The 18598-nt window shown below is 35.0% G+C and overlaps 1 protein-coding gene across 1 annotated transcript in view; it reads right to left on the bottom strand.

Moving 5' to 3' along the window:
* RYR3 (ryanodine receptor 3) overlaps positions 1-18598 on the bottom strand; it is a 201952-nt gene that overhangs the window by 70763 nt on the left and 112591 nt on the right. The window contains 15 exon segments of the mRNA XM_032112924.1: positions 267-416; positions 1850-1939; positions 2830-2908; positions 3864-4027; positions 5658-5798; positions 7206-7296; positions 7674-7894; positions 8520-8689; positions 9291-9411; positions 10603-10708; positions 11175-11355; positions 12257-12392; positions 14678-14781; positions 15761-15890; positions 17638-17752. Of these exon segments, the coding sequence (XP_031968815.1) occupies positions 267-416; positions 1850-1939; positions 2830-2908; positions 3864-4027; positions 5658-5798; positions 7206-7296; positions 7674-7894; positions 8520-8689; positions 9291-9411; positions 10603-10708; positions 11175-11355; positions 12257-12392; positions 14678-14781; positions 15761-15890; positions 17638-17752 (1999 nt within the window).

Genomic DNA, 18598 nt, shown 5'->3' with positions numbered 1-18598 from the left:
ATGACTATATTAAAAAGCTCTTCAGTTCTTCTAAAAAAATTAATATCTATGGTCTCTTATAGCCTCAAGGTCTTAAAATCCTTTTGGAATCCCCTCTTTAGTGTTGCTTAGTGTTTATTATAGTGACATGACTTCCAATCTCAGAACTCTACCATAAAAAGTTTCTGTTCACTAAAAGAACATAAAATTGACATAATTGTTTCTAGTTTATTAATAAATTAATGAACAGGCCTTTTGTTTTCTAAACTTAAGGCATTATACCTTACCTGACTAGACTGAGATATGCTACGGAGCTTTTCATTTTCACGCTGATGTATTACTGCTTCTCCTCCCTCCTTGGTCCTTTCTAGGCTCCATCCCAAGGCCAACATGGTTTTCAATGATTCTCTGGCAGGCCAACGATAAATTTCCTTTTCCTTTGAAGAAAAGAATGCAAAATTTCTCTGTATTTATTAAGTAGCAAAAGTACAATAGAAATATTCTGTCCTTCTCTGTTAAGTCCCACGTACCACAAAACTACAGAATATTTGTATATTATATGAGAAGACAAAATAAAGTTCTTTTTACACAAGAGAAAAGCTTTGAAATACTTAAAGTTTTTTTTAAAAATTTATTCTTAGTGGCATTTATTGCTAGGATTCATGCTAGAAATGAATGGCACTGCAATGAACTCTGGAGCAATAATGTAATTGGATGTGGAAACTTACTCATTAATTCCACCAGCATAAAAAAATTAAAAAATGATGGTACTATGAGTGCTATGAAGTAGTTAAGCAAGTATGTACCTTCAAATGCATCACTCAAGGCCTTTTTTTAGTCTTCCTATATTTATATCCACTCACAGATACAGAAGGTTACTGAACTATACACCTCTTCATATAAACACAGCTACCAATAAAAGAATAAGCAACAGCCTGTATTCCAAGACTCCTTTGGAAAGTGAAAGTGTTAGAGAAATTCTGAAAATTTGTGGCAAAATTCTGAGTATGCCATATTAAGACTTTTCAAATCAATTTAATAAAAGTATTTCAGGTTGTAGCATAAACCAGAATTTTTCTGACAGTTGCTCAAAATGACAGCTTTTAGGGATAGAACCTGATTTTTATGTTCAAAAGTTCTAATTTCAGACAATTCAGAAAACTCTCTTTGAATTGCTTAAATAACAACCAACAATGCTTTGGCTCCTCTCCAAAGATTCCAAAGCAATTTACGAATCTTAGGAAACTCAACATCTTTAATCACTCTTGATTCTTGTCATGTCTATTTTCTGAACAGGGAAAATATGGCAAAGAGGGACAAATGTAATTGACTTGTGTCTCCCAGTGAATCATTACAAAAATAAGTAACAGAATTCAAATTCACTTCACTGTTCTGACAATTAGAAGACATTTGTGCCTAGTCAAGAAATTCAAATGCTTTAAATGCTTTTCCGCATTTTCAACTGAATCATCTCCTACGCATTTTTTTACATTTTTCTACCATCTTTCTGGAAGACAAAATTGCCTTCAGATATGTTAAATTACACTTTCATTAAGCCCCAGGAGTTTCTGCCAGTCATTTCTCATCCATGGAAGCATTAAAAAACTGTGCTACTGATACTTTTGAATACAGATTTACCCATGCCTATGAAGAAACACTGAACATTATGCCTAATGGAAGCAAATTATACAAGACTCAGTGTAAGATTAACTGAAAAACCACTTCAGCATAAAGATGTACCTATTCTTAACTGTAAAAATTCTAGTTTGTGCCTCTGCCTGACATTTAACAGAATATATTTGGAATTTTTTTTTAGAAGCACACGAATCAATCTACTTCATATTGCTGCAGCTGAAATTTCCTCTATTACCTTTTCAGCTAAAGTTTTGAAGGGCCTTATTAATGGGTGAGTCTTCATATTTTCATCCAGTGAAACACCATATTTCCATCCACTATTAGTCTGAAAAAGAAAAAAACATAACCAAAAAACCCACTGAAATAAGAACAACATAGACAAGTGAGAGCAAATTAGCCCGTTCCTTTCGTCATACCAAACTGCTAACCCACTGCAAGAGCTGCTCAGTGCCACAGGAGAAGTGCATCCATCTGTGGACACACTGGAACAAAACATGTCTGAGACAGAACGGATGCCACCTATGAGTAGGAGGTCTTACAATACCAATTCTGAGCCTAACTTACATTGGCCCCTTTCAAGTGGACTCATGCATTGAAACAGGACAGACTGAGGCAAAAAAGATTGCCTCAATTCTCTGGGGGGGCTGAAGTCAGAAACACAGAGGAGAGTATGTAACATTAACAGATCAAGAGCTGAAGAACATAACTGTAATGCATCTTTTACCTTAAATAATAGTAACTGAAATTTATGGTTTCAAATTAAACTGTGTATATTTACATATTTATATGTATGTGTACCTTTCTCTACAAATTTGCATTTATAGGCCCCCCAAACAAGAGAATTATTTTATTTGTACAAACAAACAAAATTTAAAAAAAAACCAACCAAAAAAACCCCCAAAAAATCAAAACAAACAAAAAGACCTGAAAACAAAACACCAAAACACCAAACCAACAAAACCCGCCTCCCAAACCAAACACCCCTTGTTCAGTCCCCTCAAGTCTCTGTCCTAATAAATTCTTTGAAAAAGTGACAAATTGCAATGCATTTTCTTAAGCAAAAGATTTCTTCCACATATCCCTAAATAAACATGTGGACATCCATACACTCTGAACAAGGGTCTAACAGTCAAACCATCCAATTTCAATTTCAATATTCACCCTAGGAATTATTTACTAGCCCTGGACAGTTGCCAGTCTTAAAATAACTCCTACCTTTTCAAAGGCCCATTTATCGTGGGAATGCTCAGCATACTTGCTTACAATATACTCCAGTTTCTCAGGAAGTACAAGGCTGTAAGCAAAGAGGGTTATGGTCATTCAATCATAAGTTACTGCAGTCTGATTTATGAAAAAAATGTCAGCATAATATGGCACTAATCAAAATGCTTCACCTCCAAATGAAGGCAAGGAATTTGGCTTGGCAATTCCCTATTCTTTAAAAGAAATGCCATAAAAAAGGCATACCTACAACGGCATTTGCAGAGAACCTATAAGAACATAAAAGTCACACTTTTTACAACTGAAAGTCGTGAAGAAACAAAAACTTGCTTCACCATAAACTACAGAAAATTTTGTTGCTAGTTCTTAATACAGAATAACATTAACATGGATGTTTCACAATGCACAATGATGGAAGGACAAGACTTTAATAGCAAGACTGAGCTAGTGATCCTCAGTTCTTGAATATTCAAGTTCTTGAATATAAAGTCTGTATTTTAAAAGCACAAGATTACTAGGAAGGCCAAATCTCTAATAATCCTACATGATCTGCTTAATTTACCATATCATGTTTCTACAGATCAATGCTCAAAATTAAGCGAAGACTTTATAAAAATTGGGCTACAGGCCAATTGAATCACCAGATTTTTGTGATCTTGTACAAATTGTCATAAGCACAATCTAAATAATGATTGTTTCTAATTCATATATCCCAAACATTTGAACTATTAGGCAATAGGGTACATAATAAATATAGAATTTACTATTTTCTCTGCAGACATAAGATGGAAATATTTAACATCTGTTCAGGTTTGAGAAGAATATGGTTTATCTCTGGTAAACAGGACACACTGCAGTGAAGTATTTGGCAGAAGGAAGCAAAAATCCCTGTACTACTTCTGAAAGTCCTAATACCACTAACAAGTCAGTCACCAGCCAACCCTCCCTACAGAAGATGAAAAAATGTTAATAAGGAATAGTATAAAAATATTTAAGGGAAGGAAATCACTATGAATTATATTACTTACTTTGATGTGCTGACAGGTTTGGGATCAAAATTTCCTTCTGGATCCACTGAAGTCTGCTTTTCCAAGGTTGACATAATTCGTGTGTCTAAATAATCAGGGGGCAAGGCTCCAGCTATAGCACTTAGACAAGGCAAAGCCATTCGAAAGAGCTCTGGATCATACTTCTGCAGGAGAGATAGGAACTGGTTGGAAAATCCAACAGAAAAACATGCAAAATGTTAGTGAAATCCAAGCAGCCATAGCCATGTACAAATATGAGAAGATGCAAACAAACAGTAAGGCACATTTAAAGTTCAAACATAGAGCAAAATTATTGCTGTGTGACATCTATTTTCCATTATATCAACATGATATATTCTTAACACTACTCAGATTGACATAAGAGTATGCTGACACTGTGTAGGTACATGCAATATGAGTTCAACTTGAGCTTTCTTTGGGCCATGAAGGCCTATAAAGTAAGGATCAAGGCTTATTTGCCTAGTTACAGAGTATAATCACCTCTAAAATACTGCCTTAGTTCTAAAATTACTAGTTCCTGCAGAATTAGCTTCTTAACTGCAGAAGCCATCGTCATTTTGCCTTTCTTTCACTCAGCACTATTTCATTTAAAAAATATGCTCATTATAGGAAATTGAGATTTACTGTAGCAAAGTCATTCCATTATTTTTAATAACACCAAACCTGTAAATATAAATTAGAATGAAAAAGAATGGTGGAGAATACTGTAGGTCAGCAGATCAGATTTACACAACTCTTCTTTCACTGCGCTAACAATCATTTACAGAAAATTGAAAATGCTATTATAGAGAGCCACCAGTATCGGCACAAATGTACCATGTTAATTTATCTCTTAAAATCTAAGATGCACTAATTGGAAACATTTGATTGCATCAGGCACTCCTGATACTCTTCACACTTGTGAAAGAAGTAAGAGAGGGATAAATGTTACTAAAATCAAATACAAATAAACCTTAAAAAGTCATTTCAGAATAATACAGAGACCATTTTTATTTCCGTGTTATAAATCAGAATGCCTAGAGTAGCAATCATCTAAATCTGTTGTTTAGAAAGAGTACATAAATTCAGTGAGACACAATGAATATGATTTTTTATTATCCTAAAGTAAAAACTGATTTTTTGATTGGGCTAAATTTTGATCCCAAGCAAGCCCAAAAAAGTGTTTACTCAGTAAGACATTTCTCCTATCAGAAATGCAACTTATTCTTACTGAGAGAAAAACTGAGTAAAAGTCCCAATATCACACTTTGTAAGAGAAAAATGGAAAAGTGTTTATTTCATAGTATGTTGCATCATATCTCTTCAGCTGGGCAATAGCCAGAAAACTAAAAAAATACAAATATATATTTGAAGACAGACAATTTATTCTGCCTATACCAACAATTTGATAAGCACATGCATATATTTATTAAAATTAATTTTATGTCAGTAAAAAGTAATTTAAAATGTTTAGTAGAGCCAAGGTAGGAGAGCAGACAACACTGACATGTTAGTGCAGTGAGAACTAAACATTACGTGTGTGTATATACATCCTCATTACTAGTGTAAAGCTTATGGGTATATCAGGCAAAGATTTGACATTTCATCCATTTGGAGAGAATCTTTCAAGATTCAGTATTCAATTTTTCAGTTCATTAAAAGCATTCATTGCTGTATCTCCCATATTAGATGAAACAACTGTTAAAACAGGAACTTTCTGATCTTGGCACAGCAAAGTATCACTGTAATGCTTTTATATCCTCCCCATAATGTAATGTGAATTGCAGCCATTACCTTATGAGACAAGGAATCAAATATTCCCCAGAAAAGTTTTTCAGTTAAATGTAACTCCTCTTCTGCTGCAATTCCATAGCTTCCCATTCCTGAAGGCAGACAGTAGTATTTCCAGCACTGCTCATAGTGATTTGTCAGAAGCTAGATTTTCAAGAAATAAAAATGCATGTGAAACATTGGTATTTAACAAAATAAAAAACTGTTATATTAAACAGTTACAGGAGTAGTATTATTTGTATCTGTCTCTTCATATTCTGTGGCTCATAATAATGGTATCTTTTTCTTCTTTTTCTTTTTTTGAAGAGCAGCAGAGCCCATATTGTGACAGTATAAAGCCTGTATTATCTCCAGCTCCTGCTGTGGGATTCTCAATGATTACAAGGAGTAGAAAAATTTCAGGATTGTCACCATTTGAGTACAGACTAGCTCACAGGATAAAAGTAGAGACAATGAAATGGGTGTAAGGCAGGACATGATAGATTCTGATGAAAAGTTTAACAGATTCAAATTGATTTTACTCCCTTTTACTGTCCTTTGCAGCTGATGGTTTTAGTATTATTCAAAACACTGCAAAAGAGACCTGCAGTTCACCCTCTCGGCTGTGATTGCGCAGCTCTGGAAAAACTGATGGAAAGGACTATCATACAGGAAATCTGTAAAGTTAAAGAGCTAGTATATATGATTATTGGTACATTTTCCACATAATTTCAAATTTCTACCAGTTTCTTCTGTAGAACTAAAAATTCCTATTCCAAGGAAAACTTCAAAATTTCTTGTAGTATCAGACTAGAATCTTGATGTTTTAGTTTTTACTGAAATTCTCTATAAGAAGGAAAAATAAAAATTAAAAAACTGGAACAAACACTCCCTCTACACCACACTTGTAGTCAAAAATTAGTGATGTTCCAGAGTATGTTTGTGAATATGGCAACTCTGCTTTACAGTATGATAGAGTTTCAATTCTTTCACAAGAAGACACAGACCTAAGATCAGGCTCTTTTATCCCAACAGAAAAGTGAAACAAACCTGACAGAAAAGTTCTAAATAAGATTTATTTGTCATCTAAAAATTGTAAATCTTCATTTACAGAACAAGAGGATAGATAAGAGTTCAGTTATATAATACTCAAAAATAAAAGGTGAATTTTCTTCCCTGTATCCTGTCTCTTAGATTTCACTCAAAATTCATTCCTGAACTGTGCATCCCACCAAGAGTTATTATAGTTCATATAGCAGAAGAATAAATATCAAGATAACACTGACATTTAAACTGATACATTCAAATACTCTTCTGCTGGAGCAAAGGGAAAGTCAACAGTTCATTACAAAAATTCGCATAATCAGTTTACTGTTTGCATTAGGCATAATTTCAAAAATTTTTCAAATATTACATTTAATTTGAAAGACTTTACAAAACAGTAACATTATTATCAGCTCAGAAGTAATTTTACGCTGCTTTACCCTTCCCATTCAGTTTTTAATAAAAAGACAACGGCAGTTTATTTTAAAGTTTTATGCCAGATGAGTGTACAGAAAGTAAAGTATTTACCTTGAGAGGCATTTTACAGTATTCATTGAGCAAGGGCACATCAAAAACTAGCCTTCTCAGCAGCTGTTGTAGCATAGAGGGACGCAAATGGCTGTAATTTTAAAAAGCAGATGCTATTAGCAACATTCATACAGTTCAGTGTAAATGAAATAAAAAATTGAAGTCAATTTACATAAAGGAATACAAAACACTCATTAGAAGTATTTTGAAAAAAACATTGCTAGGGACTTAAGGAATCTCACTATGCCTCATCTACCTATAGAAGAATATAGCACAGAAAGTTGTGCTACTTCTGGACCCTCTTAAGCGAACAGACAAATCTACTTTTCAGTTCTTGAGATAACACTGGTCATTTATTTTGTGCAAGAATAAAACAGCCTTAGGTTTACACTATAAGCCAAGAAAGAAGTGGTTGAAATACGTATTCAACACAAAATAAATTAACTTCTAAACAGGTGTCATACATACTGGCAAATAGCAAGCAGGCATTCCTCAATAGCATCTCTTTGGGCTTTCGTAAGGGACCGTCCCTTGGATAACCTATATATTGTGTGAAGCATGGAGTCAACCAGAGAGGCATGATGCTCTGTTCCAGAAAAGAGGGGAGCACATCTTTTGAGTAATGGAAACACAGCTGAGCAAATATATCTATTTAGTGCGAGAGCGGCCTCTGTGGTACTTAGAGAAACCTGTATGAAGTAATAAATGATTGTTAGTTTCACACTGGGTAAAGGTTAATGAATATGAATGCTATAAACATAGTAATGTAATAGTCCTTACGTTCCCTAAGTGGCTGGGTGCTAACATGATATTCCCAGTGTACACATGAGGACTAAACTAATTTCTTTTTCAACTGGAGAAAATCCAAGCCATCCATGTACATCCTGTCTCTTGCGCCATTGCACTCTGAACCAATAGCCGCAGAAAAGAAAATGCAGCTTCTGTCTTTAAACAGGTTAGAAAACTCCACTAAGCATTAAATAACACTTTTCATCTCAATTTCTTCATACACCTGGATTTTAGTATAATTATTGGAAACAAACATTAAATAAAAGCAATCATTAGGCCTATACAGTATTTTACAGCTGTATCAAATGATTTTAAACTACTTTTACACTTCAGAAGGTTACTGAATGCTTATAATCAGAATTATGCACTATAAATTAATAGTAAGTGAATTAATATTGATTTTTTTACAGTGAGCCTATAATACCTCTTTTTAAAAAGCTGTTTTGACTTGAAATTCCATTTTTTTACATTTACAGAGCCACTACATCCAGACACTGCACCTAAACTCAATAGTGAAATACGTACTGTATCCAGAGAGGCAGAGGCTCTTAAATCTGGTAGAAATCCAACTTCCAATAGGTGAAGGAGGAAGCTTTGGTCCTTAATACCATAGACACGGTCCAAGAAGAGTACCATGGGTGCTTTGTGATCAGGACAGAAACTGGCAGACATGTCGGGCTCATTTACAGTGCCATCTACACAAATATACAATATAATTTTTAAGAGTAGATAAGTGATAAAACGAGAAACACCAAAACAATGAAAGACATTATAATTACATTTAATGTGTAAAATCACATACTCAAAGAAAATTATATTCTTGTTCAGTTTTGTCCTATGCTGAAAAAGAATAGTTTAGAATATTAAGTTTTTATTATTTCAAAACCCCTATTATTTTGCAATTTAATTGTCTTTCACTCTTAAATGAAAGCTTAGAAATGAATGGTAAAATATTCCACAAATGACTGGATAATGTGGAAATACAAAGGGACTGAGCGCAAGTTTACATATTTTAACTAAAGAGGTGGTCTCTCTAGAGCCACTGCTGGAGACAAAGTACTGGCCCATTAGTGTGACCCTTTAAAGTATTTCTTATGCTCTTACATTCTCTTGTCCACAGGAACAAATATCTGTGCTACTGGAGCAGCTCTAATCAATACAGATCTAAGTAAAATTTGAAGAACAGTTCTCTGCTTGCCTTGAAATCTAACAAAACCGCTCTAATTTACACCTGAAGGCTGATGTGGCAAAAGACTTTTGTAAATGATAAATAGCAGAATGAAAGTATTGAATTACCTTTGTTAACTGTTGACAACTTTAGTGGTATACTTATAATACCCACCAAATCTTCAGTTGGCACTAGGGATCGAAGAATTGACCTGATTCGAATAGCTTCCCCTTTTCCACTTTGAATAAGCTGTTAGAAAAATTTTTCAATTAAGAAATACATCAATTAAGAAATTAAGAAAATTTTCCTCAAAATATTTCTATCAATATTAATTTTTTAAACACTGAAAGAAAATGCACTGAAATTCAATTTATCTGAGAGTGAATGAAGATGCCAAGCTCAGCTGTTACTACTTCTGTATCTGTTCTTATTTTTACAACAATTATTATTTCACAATATTATAAATTCCCAATAACTCAAAAAACTCCACGTTGATAAGATTCCTAAACCAACCGGATATGGTGATGAACTCAAAACTTATGAAATGTTCATGCTACCTAGAGAACCCATGGTGACAGGTTTTGAGCTTGGTTTTTTACACTACAAATGGAGGCAGATCTGTGTGATGTATCTATGCATTTTTCTACTATTTCTATGCTGTAAAAACTTTGAGAAGCATTTACAACAATGAGGTAAGCAATTCCTTTCAACTTCTAGCAGAAATCAGATACTCATAACCTATGTCTGGAAATCTCTACTAGTAACTCTCATAACACGAAACTACTGTCTCTGGCAATAGAGTGCTACATATAGCTAATAAACTTAACAGCTTTTGTAATAGTAAGTAGGGAGGCTGAAAGTCAAACTTATTTTTCTTATTGGATTGAGGTACATAGAGCATTTTCAGCTGGGTTTAAGCTACTAAAGAATTTTAAGCACCAAGCAACAGTCAGTCTAATTAAAACCAATCTTGCATGTGGCTGTTACAGGCATTACAGCTGAAACAGCTATTTTACATATTTTTCAGTGTATTCATATGATGTGGGCACTGTATTTCATCAATGCACACTAAAAGCAGCCCTGTATCACATTCTTATAAAATTGATTTTTATGGCTTTCTAGAGAATAGTAAAGGGTCAGTTTCAGAAGTTATTATACTGGTCTCTTAATTGTGCAACACTTCTAGTTCATATTTGCTTTGATTCCATAGTCATGTAAAAATTATCAAAATTTTAGATAAGTAAAAAAGCATAAAGGAATCAAAAGACCATGGTTCTTTATAAACAGCTTGCAGGGAATACATCTACCTAGATATAGCAAGAAGCCATAAAGTCTACCCTCTGAAGTGAAGCCTTTGAGTAGAGAAAGGTTTCGTTAAACATGTACAGTTATGTTTACAAATCTCCTACATTTTCTGAGTGAGTGGTGAAATAAACTTACATGCATTTCTGGTGCACAGCGTCCAAGTAAATCTATGAGAGCTGAGTAAAATGACATGATTGCATTTCCCATGTGCACAGTCTCCTCTTCCACCTCCTCCTCGTCACTAAAAAGTAAACAATAACAGTGAACATTTTTGCTAATCTAGGTTTACAGCTCTACTCTGGAGCTAGAGACATGATCCAGAGACTATTCATCAGACATACTCATCCCTTTGGCTCCGGACTAAAGGGATTTTGTCCCTAGGGTAAGCTTGCAGTTGAACTGTAATCGCTGACTTCACATGAGCTTTCTACCTCCCTCTTTTACTTTATCTTAACTTTAGCTTCATTCCACAGCAGTCTTCTCATTTGTTTTGTCCTTCAGGCTTTTTCTCTCTGTAACTCTTATTCCACTTTTATCTAGCTAATGCTTTCTGAATACCATATGACAACTGCTCGTGGATGTGAATCTCTAATTCTCTCTGTTTGTATAATGCCTTACACAACAGGGTCTATTATCCACATAGTGCAAGCATGATTGAACCAGCTATTAAATCCTCATTTGCCAAACAAGCATTCACATTTACTTACCCTTCCCTTTTATATGCCTGGGAAGGAAGGTCACGACTAGGATTCTCTGAGATCCTGATAGCTTCCTGCATAGCAGCCAGCAAACCATTTCCTCCTTCTCCCCTAAGGTCTGGCCCAAAGCACTCTGGCCGTCGGATAAGGAGCTTGACAACAACACTTGCATTTTCCTCAACACTTTCACCTAAGGACCAAAAAGCACTACATGTATTTTCTCCTGAAAGGTATTCTTAAGTCAGAAGAAAACTTCATTTTCTCCTAATTGTTACAAAATATAAAACAAATCCTCATCCTAAGGCACCGGAGCTGAGACTCCCCTGCAGCCCATGGTGAAGACCATGATGAGGCAGCTGTGCCCCTGCAGCCCGTGGAGGTCCAGAGGAATGCAAAGATCCATCGGCAGCCCATGGAGGTCTGTGGTGCAGCAGAGATCCACCTGCGGCCCGTGGAGGAGACCCACACTGGAGCAGGGGGATGCCTGAGAGGAGGCTCTGAACCTGTGGGAGGCCTGTGCTGCAACAGGCTCCTGGCAGGGACCTGAAGACCCATGGAGAGTAGAGCCCACACTGGGGCAGGTTTTCTGGAAGGACTTGTGGGGAACTCACACTGGAGCAGCCTGGAAGGACTGCAGCCCATGGAAAAGTGCCCCACATTGCAGCAGTTTGTGGAGAATTTTTTGCCTGTGGAATGGACTCACGTTGGAGAAGTTTGTGGAGGACTGTCTCACATGGGAGGGACCCCATGCTAATGCACAGAAAAGACTCTTCTCCCTGAGCAGTGGCAGGGACATATTGATGCAACCCCCATTCCTGGTCTTCCTGTGCCAAGGAATTCCTAACATGATTTGCTACCATGGCTACAGGTTAATCTACTCAATTATGTGATTTGCAAAAAAAATTAAGAAAAAAAAATAACGACGAAGGTTCAAAAAAAATTATAATAATAAGCATATACCAATAGTCTCATGTTTGCAATGAGAAGAGTATGCATTAACCTCTCTTCAGATTTAACATATTTTTATGGTTAGGAAATCAATTTAAAGAAAACCTGTCGATGAAATTTGGATGCCAAGAAATTAGACTTACTGTTAGCAAAAACTGCAAATCGTAAGAATGACAGGTAACGCTCCCCCTCTATTGGGTTCCATCCAATGTCTGGATATCCTTTAGCCAGCAGTACTGGACAACTCTGCAGGCCACAACCTGCCAGGTAGGTAACAACCTGCAATACAGAAGCAATCATTTATTCATATGCTTAGAAATAAATTTCTAAAAATAGCTATAAGCCAGAATGAGTGTAGTATTTTTTTTCAGTCACAAGGTTTTTTATATACTGGACACTTTACCTAAGAATTTAACAACATAGCTCATTATTTTATCAGTCATAGGGGTGTTTTTTTAATGAAAAAAGGCTATCACTCTTTATTTCTGAAGCTACCCAATTATATGATGACATAAAAATACAACGTGAAAAAATGTGGAATGTGAAAAGTAGAATAAATCTTCTGGAATCCAAATCTTTTTGACAATACATATACAACAACTAAAATACTATTGAACAACTTTAAAAATCACATCAACAACCATGTGTGGTTTATTTGCTACAACAGCAAAATAAACATTGAATCAAAATTTTATATATTGTAATTCTAATTTTAATGGATATGAAAACCATTACATTTTTCAGAAGACTGATACATATCAATGAGCAGTTTTAAGTATGAACCCAGAAAGATTAAAAATTTTGGTAATACAAGAATTCCTAACATAACGTTTCTTATCAAGAGGAGTACCTTTAACTAAGGGAAATCTTTGAGAAATTACAACAAATTTCTTTAATTATAGTAAACTGAATTTCAAAAACATACAGAATAAAGAGTTTAAATTTGCAATGGCAAAAATTCAAAAGTTGTCTACATGTAATTTATTTATGTTGCACACAGTTTTTACAGTATAAACTTTAGTCACAAAGAAATGCTGTATCATTCTGTGAACGTGGTGTCTGTCACATCCATCAACTAATATCCAGACATTATCAGTTTTTTCTAGTTATTTAGTATATAGATTTATTTACTGAATAACCTCCACATACTGCACTAGATAAAGTTATTGACTCACCAAAGCCAATACAGCATGATTCTTACAGCTAAAATGACTAATGAATTTGAGAAGCCCAAGTCTGAGCCACATACAGCCTGATATTTTCAGCATAAAATAGTGCTTATGAAGTGCTTATGTTACAGCTGATATCTGTTACTGTTTGAACATTCAGCACATGTACAGTGCCAAGTATTTCAGTAAGCAAAGTGCCAAGTATTTCAAGGTAAGCAATCAGTAAATGAGAAACATGGTCAACAGTGAAATTTAGCTTAAGTGACTTGCTCTACAGTAGTTTCCACGAAAATACAAGACAGTCACTGGTAGTGTTCCAGTCACTAATGTTGTATCCCAAGGATTGATACCAATACCACTCAATGTTTTATTAATGACAGGACAGAGTGCACTCAGCAATTTTGCAGGTGATACAGAATTGCAAATTCTGCTCAACAGTACATTGCCTAGTAAGTATATTGCTGCGCTGTCTCACACCCTTTCTGCTCATATTCCTGTCTTCCCCAAGCTATCACTGTAATATGCCCATTTATTTCAATTTCATAGCTTTTCCTCTCCCATACCATATGCTGATCACAAACAGTCCCACAACCAGTTCCACTGTTATCCCAGGATTCTCTGCACAGAGATTTTCCCTTGTGCTAAGCTATCATTTAGGTGTTTAATTCTTCCCTCCATTTATATTAAACCCTGCCTTCTGTTTTCTGTACCCCAGTGCTCTGCTAACATATATGACTTCCTTTCCCTGCTTTCCTCCTCTTCTGACCATGCACTTCCATCTCTTAATCTGCTTTCCTCCTGTGATATACAAATAACTTTCATGCCATTTTTAACAATATTTTACCACATTTCCAGTTCACCCTGCCTCTCCTCAGATTCCCCTTTATTCCTAACCTTTGCCAATGACTTGAATTCTGGATTCAGTTTTCCATTGCAACTACCCTTAAAATCCTGTTCCATCTTTCATCTTCAAATAACCTGCCTTTCCATTCTCTTAACTCTAACTTCCATCCCCACAAACCTCTATGATTTAAGCCAAAAGACCTGTGTCCTTTTTTACTATTCTCCTCTTAATTCTCAGTTTTTTCCTCCCCAAGCAACACTTCTTGATATTCCTGCTGCATGTCTTTCTTGTTGTCATCCTTTCTACCTGATAACAATAGTGAAAGCACGCAAAAGACAGAAACAAATCTCTTTTGCTGTGATTCTGAATAAGCATAAAGCAAAATCAAGGACTACTGCTTAGTCAACCTTACCTTGAAACAGATACATAAATTGGTTATTTCTGAGGACATCATATCCAAAAACTACTATGACCAAACTTGCCCTTTTAAACCCTTCTAGCACAAGTACACAATTTATTAAATGGGTAAATAGGTCAGAGTGGTCACCTACCTTATCAAGATCTGGCTCCTCCAATGCGAGTGCAAGCTCATTGTTGTCCATTACAGAGGCTGCGGCCACATCGAGTGGTGTCGAACCTCTCATTGAAGGAAACGCTGAAGAAGAAAGTTAATACACAGTAATTAAATGGAGTTTGCAGTAATCACATTCGTGCAGCAGAGGGCAGCAATCACGCTGGAATCTAGAACGCAAATATATTCATAGTACATTTTAGGGCAGTTTTTCAAGAACACGGTCAACTGTTTTCAATTATGTGAAAATGCTGAAATTTTTTCGGACTTCACATCCATATGTGTAAGCATACTCAACTCAACCACAGTGGTTTTAAATACAAATTTTAAAAATCAGTATTAACAATACAGCAAATCAGAGGAATACTATTTCCTTAAGAGAGCAACATGTTAACTATGTAATTCTGCACAGCCTTATCAATTCATTATTTTAAAATATGCCTATGTTTAGCAAAAAGAGACATTCAAGCTTCAGTTACCTGTTTTCTTTCTTTAATATTTTCCAATTTTCTGTGTTTTTTATGGCCAAATGCAGGCATGAATAGCTAAATCACTGTGAAATCACACGCTATCTCGCCTTGACATATTTTATTATTATAGCCATCTATCAGCCAATCAAATTTCCCTTGTGTTACAAAATCTAATGCACATGCATTAAAAAACATACATTCAGTGTTCAAAAGAAAAAAATATGAAATTTACTCCAGTAGCCTAAACTGTAGAGGCAAGGAAAATTAAACCAGATGAAACAGGCAAGCACCGTAAAGGGTCAATTTAATCTTAGATTTCAAACCACAGCTATTTTGAATGGAAAAAATGTCAAACTGTATGTTGAACATTAATTTTTTAAAGGTGTTTAAAAACACAGATTCAGACTATTCTGTTTCTAATACAATCCATAGACACATAAGCATGAAACAAAAGTGGAAAAAAAAAAGAGTTAAAGGTGAAATCACAAGGTGGTTTAAGCATGTTTCAGCTTGCAATACAAATTAGACACTAGTCTTGTGATATCACAGTTGCTCCTACTCTTGCTTTTAGGTGTTGCAGCTATGTGGCATACCCAGTCCAACACTGCTGTTTTCCAGTAAGTAGCTGAGATGCTCAAACATGGCCTTTTGGTTCTGACGACTAATGCGACAGAAGTAGCACAGGAATCGACAACAGCTTGCCACCATCTTAGGAAAAACGATCTGCTGAAGAAAAAAGTTGACAAAGCAGTGAAATATGTTAATTACCAATCTGTTCCAGTTCTTCCTGCACTCCTAACAAGGAAAGTATAGTGAAGTTACCAAGGTGATAAGCAACTGACAGTTGCTTTGGTTCTAACTTGAGAAAGGACCCACATTTCCTTTTAACTTTCACATTCATTAGGCCATTAAAGTGTTGAAAAATCATTTTGCAGAGGACTATAGGAGACATATCAGTTTGAACTGACAAGTTTTTGCCTTCCCACCATTCCTTCAGAGACAATACATGCCTCAATACAGCCTCATGATTAAACCATTTATTCCAAGAAGCTGGAGATCTAGCTTAAACAATCTGCTGCCACAACCTAGAAAAATGCCCAATCCCTAAACCAGAGACTACACTTCATGACTGCTCATCCTATCTCTTGAAGCTGAAACACTGAACAGAAAGAAACGTTCACTAGGTACCTACTGACTACATGAAATTCATAAAGACAGAGACGTAAAATAGGTTATTTTGGGTGGCCAGACACATTTAATGGCACAACACCAGGTTACTAAGCAGTTTTCTAAGTCTGCATTTCTTTTGAAGGATATAATGGTAATTTCTGTAAAGCATTTTGTAGATCTGTGTTATTAAAATTTTATATGAAAAAAATTTTAATAGAATTAGAAGATATTGCTGGGCTGTTGTGGTTTTGGGTTTCATGGGTTTTCTATCACTTTTGGCTCTATGTAAAAGCTGTAGCAAAACCAGGGTGTTGTAACACCTATAAATTATCAAAGTAATAATCATTTTATAATTGATTGTAACTTGCCCTGAAATGCAACAGAAAAACTAAAACTGGTATGTGAATACTTGGTAAAACTGCAATGGTATAGGCAGATTCAATGTATAAGGATTTAAGAGAATTATATGAGTTAAATGACCATAGAGGCAAAGAAAGAGTGGTGCAGCTTCACATAGAAGACAATCAAGTTATGAAAAATTGAAGGACAGAGAAAAGATAAGCAAAAGGTAGTATGTTGGGCTAAAAATTGTTCCAAATACATAAGAAGAATGAGTTGCCAGGCAAAAGGAATTTAGATAAGCACTACTGGGATCAGAAGAGATGCCTCTTTTTGGGATGGAGGCAACAGGATAAAAATATCAGGCACAAGCAAAGGGAAGAAAGAAAATACGTGCGCTTCACTTCTCACTTTCTTCAGGAGCGAAAATTTTCAGTTAGGCTTCTCAAAATTTATACCACTCTGCCTTTAAAATAACACATATATATTCAAGCATAACACTAAGAAAGGGAGAACACAACACTGCAAGAAAATTTTTTGCTCAATTCAAGTACATGAATTTGAGCATTAAAATTTAAACTGTTGTTAGTCTCTTGTTATAATTTATTGGTAGTAACACTTCATCTAAAATGAAGAGGTAAATATTCCTAGCAGAGCTACACCTCCAATAAAGGCAGTTAAAGGATGTATTTAATTTAAGAACAAAACATTTTACAATGCTATTAAAAGAGAAATAAAACGCCTATAACATCTCAAGTTTTAAAAATCATGTCCTAGACTACTGGGCTTTCCCCCCTAGTACTATAAAAAGTATTCTACTTTTTTCATTAATGAATATTTTAATTTGGACGAGCAAAATCTAGCTTACACGGGATATATTTTTGTTCACTTCTTAAACATCCTAATATATTTTTGGAGAGGTTCAAAATGCAAAACATATAACAAGTTGTGATGAAATTACCTGAGATTGATCTCCTCCAAGCACATTTACCATCACATCCATAACAGTCTCATGCATGCCTAAGACTCTCATTAAGTTAGGATGCTGATAAAACACCTTATTGTTCATTATATCCCTAAAATGGAAGAAAAGACAACAATTTGTTTTTAAGAAACCTCAAATTCACTTAAGTCAATGCACTGAGATTTCAGAAGTATGCATTCATTGTATTAACATAATTTTAAATTCTTAGAATTCAGCATAATACAAAAACACCTGAAAACAATATGCTTCACATTTCAATATACTGTCATTTCTCTAATTGATTCTTCATAATAAGAATATTAACCTCCAAATTATTTAGAGATGGCAATTCTTCATCTCAAAATTGCTCCTACCATCTGTTCTGTTTAAATAAAAAAAATTATTCTGTGGTGATCTAAGTGGAAAAGAATATGTTTTGTTAGCTTTTAAATTGAGAACAGGGATCAAGAATCTGCTTGATATATAATCAATTATATTTCTGCAGTAACCCCTTAATTTCCTCAGTTCACAAAGTAAAGACAATAAATAGACTTAATATTTAAGGCTATCGGTTACATGCATTTCATCAATATCTCCAAATTCTGTCAGAAGTGGCACACGGGTCCATTATGAAGGACTATTTTAACTTTTTCATTCTCCCCACCATTCTTTTAACATTTTCTAGAATCTGCTGTATTGGTTTCATAATCCAGAACACAATTTGTGTGTTTCAAAATAATCCAGGCATCAGATGTCAGTAGAAGCCAGGGATTTCTAACATTTTAGGACAACCTGTTTAAAAAAACATGGCAAGTAACAGGCATCATGCCTGCTCTAAAGAAACACAGAAAACTGAGAATGGATGACTCTCAATACAGCACTTCTTGGAAGGTGCTTATATACATACCATGTTTAGGCAAAATTTATCCTTTATCCCTCATATAATTCTCAGCCAATT

The sequence above is a fragment of the Corvus moneduloides genome, chromosome 6 (assembly GCF_009650955.1).
Source record: "Corvus moneduloides isolate bCorMon1 chromosome 6, bCorMon1.pri, whole genome shotgun sequence".
Lineage (NCBI taxonomy): Eukaryota > Metazoa > Chordata > Aves > Passeriformes > Corvidae > Corvus > Corvus moneduloides.
This window is presented reverse-complemented; position numbering and strand designations above follow the sequence as displayed.